Source organism: Oxyura jamaicensis, chromosome 33 (assembly GCF_011077185.1).
Source record: "Oxyura jamaicensis isolate SHBP4307 breed ruddy duck chromosome 33, BPBGC_Ojam_1.0, whole genome shotgun sequence".
NCBI classification, from domain to species: domain Eukaryota; kingdom Metazoa; phylum Chordata; class Aves; order Anseriformes; family Anatidae; genus Oxyura; species Oxyura jamaicensis.
Window position 1 is genome coordinate 1,288,289 of NC_048924.1, and position 5,927 is coordinate 1,294,215.

General features: G+C 48.4%; 1 protein-coding gene across 1 annotated transcript; it reads left to right on the forward strand.

Annotated features, from left to right (window-relative positions):
- The first annotated feature begins 515 nt into the window (after positions 1-515).
- Positions 516-5,287, forward strand: LOC118155516 (keratin, type II cytoskeletal 7-like). Its single transcript, XM_035308824.1, is given in 11 exon segments — positions 516-615; positions 617-1,066; positions 1,706-1,917; positions 2,097-2,157; positions 2,458-2,553; positions 2,840-3,004; positions 3,284-3,409; positions 4,100-4,394; positions 4,463-4,472; positions 4,594-4,847; positions 5,268-5,287. Coding segments are annotated over 11 exon segments (1,782 nt in total). The 5' UTR covers positions 516-522.
- Positions 5,288-5,927: the final 640 nt, after the last annotated feature.

The following is a 5,927-nucleotide window of genomic DNA, read 5'->3' on the forward strand; positions in this document are numbered from 1 at the left end:
TAAAAAGAAATATTTCACCCTCCTGTACCAATTGGTGTGTCCCATCCACACTGTGTTTCCCAGTGTCCAGGTGCGAGGCTGCCTGCGGCTGTGGCTGGTGGACACGTGCTGTCTTTGCTCTTGGGTGAGAAGCCTCGGGGACTCTCAAGGGAGTGACTGGTGAAAAAATAGATAATGCAAGAATCAGTTTTAATTTGCTGTTCAAGAGAACATTCCTCTACAGAGTTTCTTTGACAGAGTGGGAGATACTCTTAAGGGTATGTCCCTCTTGCTAAGCTGTAATTAATGGAAGGAAGGAGGGCAAGCTGAAAAAAGAATCCTTATAAAGCCCAGCACACAGTGTCCTCCAAGACTGGAATGCAAGCAAAGCAATTCAGAAACAGCAAAATTCCATAGGATTTCACAAATGTTCAGCGTTATGCATTGTTTTGCATATTTAAACCTACAAATTGCTGCCAGGCAAGGCAAACCCCATGAAAACCCCAAATTATTCATCTGCATCAACCAAGCCCCACTTCTGGGATGCGTATAAAGGAGGTGCTCAGGGTTGTCAGACCAGAGGGGTCCCTTTTTGAGCTGCTCTCTTCCAGCAGCCCCACATCCCTGATCCTCTTCCCCCATCACATCTGCCAGCATGAGCCAGCAGCTGTCAGCTGGGAGGTGTCTTCATGGAAGGAAGTTCTCAGCATCTTCTGCTGTGAGCAGCGTGAGCCGCTGCCGGAGCAGCACCTTCCCCTCTGCCACACCACTGGGAAGAGGGCATGGAGCCTGGAGCAGCCAAAGCCTCTGTGATGTGGGGGGCTGGAAATGGATTTCTGCTGGCCACAGCCTGGCATGGGTGGGCTGTGGAGGGTGGGGGCACAGGGGTGTCCATGCCTGCAGGGAAAGAGGGGGTCAGGGGAGTGCCTTCAACTGCAGAAGCAAAGGTATTCGTGTGGTGCACGTCAATGAGAGCCTGCTGCAGCCTCTTGATGTGAAGATCGACCCCGAAATGCAGCACATCCGAAGGGAGGAGCGAGAGCAGCTGAAGAACCTCAACAACCAGTTTGCCTGCTTGATTGACAAGGTGAGAACTGAGGCAAGATTAAAGGAATGATGGGCTTTAAGTATAAAGGAACCCTTTTTTGTGTTCAGGTCTTTGATTCCTCTCCTTTTCTTGTCCCATTACATGGCCGTGATGCTGGTTTTAGCATGCATGGCTCCAGCTCCTTGAGATGCAAGTGGAGATCTAGCTGATAATGTTATTTTAACCTGATTATTTATGTGTTGACAAGCTGCAGCTACATGCATTATTAATAGCTGAAGGGAGCTGTTCTTCCATGGTACCTTGCTGTGCTTCTGCACTCTTGCCCTCTCTGTGCAGGTAGACCTTGTAAAGTTGCTTTGACAGCCGAAGGATGGTTTCCGCTACCAGCCAGTTGGCCTGCAGAGGTGTTTAAATAGCCCATGGTTTCTGTAGCAGCCACAAAGGCTGCAGGGCTTCCTTGGAGACTGGGAGAGCAGCACTCCCTGTTTGCTCTTGGATTCTTGGGTTATGAAGGGTGCAATGCTCCCCTTTTGCCCTCTTGTCCCCTTCGAACCATAATGAGCCCCTGGAGCATTAACTCAGAAGTGAAACGACCTTGTTTCCTCCACCTTCATCGGGTCCCTGTGTGAAGCACCAAAGTAGGTGCCCAACGAGGGTGGCTTTGCCTTCTGAATGCAGGTGCAGCATCTGGAGCAGCAGAACAGGCTGCTGGCCACCAAATGGGACCTCCTCCAAAAGCAGGTCCTGCCGTCCCAGAAGAACTTCAGGCAGGTCTTCAACAACTTCATCTGCAGCCTGCAGAGGCGGCTGGACTTGCTGCTGCATGAGAGGGAGAGGATGGAGCCTGAGCTGAACAACACGGAGAAGCTGGTTGAAGAGTTCAAATGCAAGTAAGTTCACAGGGCAGGGAGCTAGACAGATTATCTAATGGACTTTTACTTTTGTACATATCGACAGACTTCTCTCTAACAAAAGGCTGAGGTCCAAAGGCATCCTGAGCCCTAAATACCCAGGAAAGGTCTCCAGCATCAGCATGACCCAGCAACCAGTCCCTTCTCTTCCCCAACAGATATGAGCAGGAAGCAAGCAGACGCACAGCTGCTGAGAACGAGTTTGTGTTACTGAAGAAGGTAAGGAATTTGGATGAAGGTAAATGTTGGATTCAGGCATCTGAGAAGTTTGCTCTGCTCTGGCATAATATTTTGAGAATGTTATAAGTCATTGGACAATTGTGAACTCAGAAAAATATGCTGCAGAGTATTGCCAGGGAGCATAAGAACTCAGCAATATTGTATAAGCCTCTGGCACCCCTCAGAGGTGAACAATTACATCTCCTAAACAAAATTTCCTATGCTAAAAACTCAGTGAATTTACCTTAGGTCTCCACATAGCCACTGTTTTGACTTCTAAATGGCTGGGAACTCTTGTAGGATGCAGACTGTGTCTATTTGACCAAGGCAAAGCTGGAAGCAAAGCTGGAAACCCTAAAGCAGGAGACGGAGTTCCTGAAGTGTGTGTCGGCTCAGGTATGGATGCTCCTCTCCCATTCTTGTTGATGGCAGCTATTCTTACCAGCCTCTCATTCTCTACACTGATTTAGTCCCAACTAAACCAATCCATCAGGGTCACTCTGAGAGGCAGTGGGAATAAGGAAGATCTCCAAAAGCCCCAAACCCTCAAGCTGCATGCATAATCAACTCTAACCACAACTCACGGGCTGTGGCTCCAGACAAACTCTCAGGGGTGGTATTATGGCCACTGGGCTGCGAGATAGGAAACCCAGTGCTGACAGCTGCTTCATACGGCTTCTAGGAAATTGCCGAGCTGGAGACAAGCCTCTGTGATACCTCCGTTGTTGTGAAAATGGACAACAGCCGAGGTCTGGACATGGAGGGCATCCTCAGGAGTGTTGAGTGCTGGTATGAGGACGCAGCTCAGAAAAGCAAGACAGAGTTGGATGCATTGTACAGAACTAGGGTAAGTTGCAGCAAGCAGTAACATATCCTTCACGTAGCTGTCAGAAGACAGCAGTTCAGAGGCAAGGACTTCTTTCATTCTGTCTTGACTACGTAACATGGACTTAGTTTTCTGTTCTGCTAAACTTGGTGGATTCTCCAAGTCAGGAGAACATCCTCAGAGCAATAGCATGAGGACTTTTCTAAAGTTAGTCTACTTTACTTTGGAAACAGAGGTAAAGCTCCTCTGTTGCCTATGCTACCGGTATTGATTGCCAGCTCTCTCTTTTCTTCCTGTCAGTACCAAGAGCTTGAGGAGGCAAAGAGGAGTCATTGCAATCAAATCAAGTCCCACCAGCAACAGATTGAAGAGCTGGGTTTTGCGATCCAGAGATGGCAGTGTGACCTTGAAAATGTGAAGAAGCAGGTATCATGGTCCATATTTACTCACTGAATCTCCTAGATGGGAGATCCCAAGTCTGGTTTTCTACATCTCTTGCATTTATTTTGTAATTACTGAAGAGCAGTGCCTCACACTGGTCCCACTGCTCTAGAAAAATCTTACCCCTGTGGAGCAGGGAAAAAGGGTTATCTGCTGTGCTGCCCTGTTTTCTGCAGGATCATTTTGATTATTGAAAAGAAAAAAAGTGCCATATTAGATCATTGGATTTACTACAGCACACAGACAATTGCTCCAGCAAGAATTCTGGCAGGAGACAATGCTTCTGACACAGGTTCAAAACATTCAGTAAGTAGGGTAGAACTATGAGTCACCAGTAATTCACCACCCATAGGAATTGGTATAATTTTCAGACCATCTTATTCATTATATATTTTATAACGGGAAGTAATGGAAAACCTTAATTATCAGTTCCAATTAGAACTATTAGAAGTATTAGTATCCTCAAAACAAGGCTTAACACAGCCTCACAGGACAGAGATCTATTCTGTAGTGTTTCAAAACTGAGATTTGATTTTGGAAATATTTTTGGAAATATGCCTTCCCTAAAGGCAACATCGATACTTCCTTTCAAAAGAAGACAGAATTTCTTTTTTAAAGGAAAATATGGAAAGAGATTGGGCAGTGAAAGTGAGGAATTCTGTGCCTCCAATACAGGTGTTCTCTCTGCAAACATCAGTTAGGGATACTGAGCAGCGCGGGGACTGTGCTCTGAAGGATGCGCGGAAGAAGCACACAGAGATGCAGAACGCCCTCCAGAAGGCCAAGGACGAGCTGGCTTGCATGCTGCAGGGTTACCAGGAGCTGCTGAACGTCAAGCTGGCCCTGGACATTGAGATTGCAACCTATAAGACTTTACTGGAGGGTGAAGAGAGCAGGTGGGTACCTTTGCAACAGTGTGCGTGCAGTGCTCAGTCTTGGGACACCAGCAGAGAAAAGGAGGCAGGAAAATGCTAGAAATGCTAGTGATACGACAGATAACCTTATGACTTTCTTCCCCTTCAGGATACACATTTGGAGCCCTGCGAGAGTGTGTAAGTAAGCTCGAGGTTTTCTGTTTTCCTTATGACATTAAAAAAGCCAGTGTTGGTTTGCAGGGGGAGCAGGAAGGCTGCACTATCCCCATGGGAAGCGCTCCCCGAGTGATTCAGCCTGTGTTTTCCCACAACAGTGATCACCACTCCTTGCAACAGCTCCTCTGGCTGCAAAGCCAGCCCGGGCTGTGGACGTGGTCCGCAGTGCAGAAGACGCGGGTCCTTCTGTGGTGCCAGGAGAGCATCCCAGCCGGGAGATGCTGCAGCCTGCCACGGGGGGTTCACCTCGAGAAGTGCCACCAGCTCCACAGGGAGGTGCTGGGTCCCTGGTGCTCCCAGCTGTGGCTGCTTCCCCAAGAGTAGCTCTGGAGGTGGGGGCCATTTGTGCCGGAACTTGGCCCCCATGGGTGCTGGTGGGCTCTGCAAAGGGGCTGGCAGGTGGTGTGGGGAGAGCTGCGGAGCTGCGCAGAGCTTGGGAAACCTGGCTCACTCACGAGCAGTGCGCTGGCCAGGGGAGGGGATCCTGGCTGGGACACCATGCCCCAGGAACACCTGCATCTGAGCACCCGCTCTGCCAGGCAGGATAAGCAGGAGGCAAGAGCTAAAGCAGAAAAACACAGCCGTGCTCCACCTGCAGCAGCAAAATGTCCCCCACCCCACCTTACATGAGGGGAAGAGGCATCCTGGATAGAAAAACATCAGGAAACCACATCTGAGGAACTCCACCAGGATCGCATCAAAAAAGAGATGCTTAACACATGTTCTTCTTGCTTTATGCTGCTTCTTTAAAGGTCTGGAGGTTGGGTTGTGACACTTGTCATGTTATGAGTCAATTCTCACTTCCCATCAGCCTTATCTTCCCTTTTTTTTCCTGATTAAGCCTTCACTTTCTATGAAACAAGTTGAGATATTTAATTCAAAACCCTTTCCCTAAAGTGCCTCTGGAAGTTTTCCTGGAAATGAGCCCGTAGGACTCTCCATTCCATCAAAGTCTACCCGATGCAGTTTTAGGCAAGTTTGCAGAGTTGTGCTTGTGGCGTGGGGTCATGGAGAGGAGGGGCAGGACTCCAGGGGCTTTTTGTTTGCTGTCTTGGAGCTGCTGGGTCATCCATATGCAGGCAGGCAAGTCATAAAGGAAATCTCAATTAAAAAAAAAGGTACATTTCACCTTCTGTAGTCAGCAAAGAGTAATTGCATTGCTTGTGCTTCTATTAGCTTCCTTCCTTACCGTCCTGACATGCAGTCTGTGCTTTGACATCTGCATGAATTACAGCACCCTCGCTTGTATCTTGGTGACTCTGCACTTTTTCCTCTTTTTTTCCAATAAAGCACATGGAGATGAATGTGTTGCCGCTTGGGTTTTAGCGTTTCCCAAGACTACAGAAAAGCCCAATTCAGGCGTATCTGTTGATTAGAAGCCTTAACAGCTAAGCCGAGGTAGCAGGGCTGCC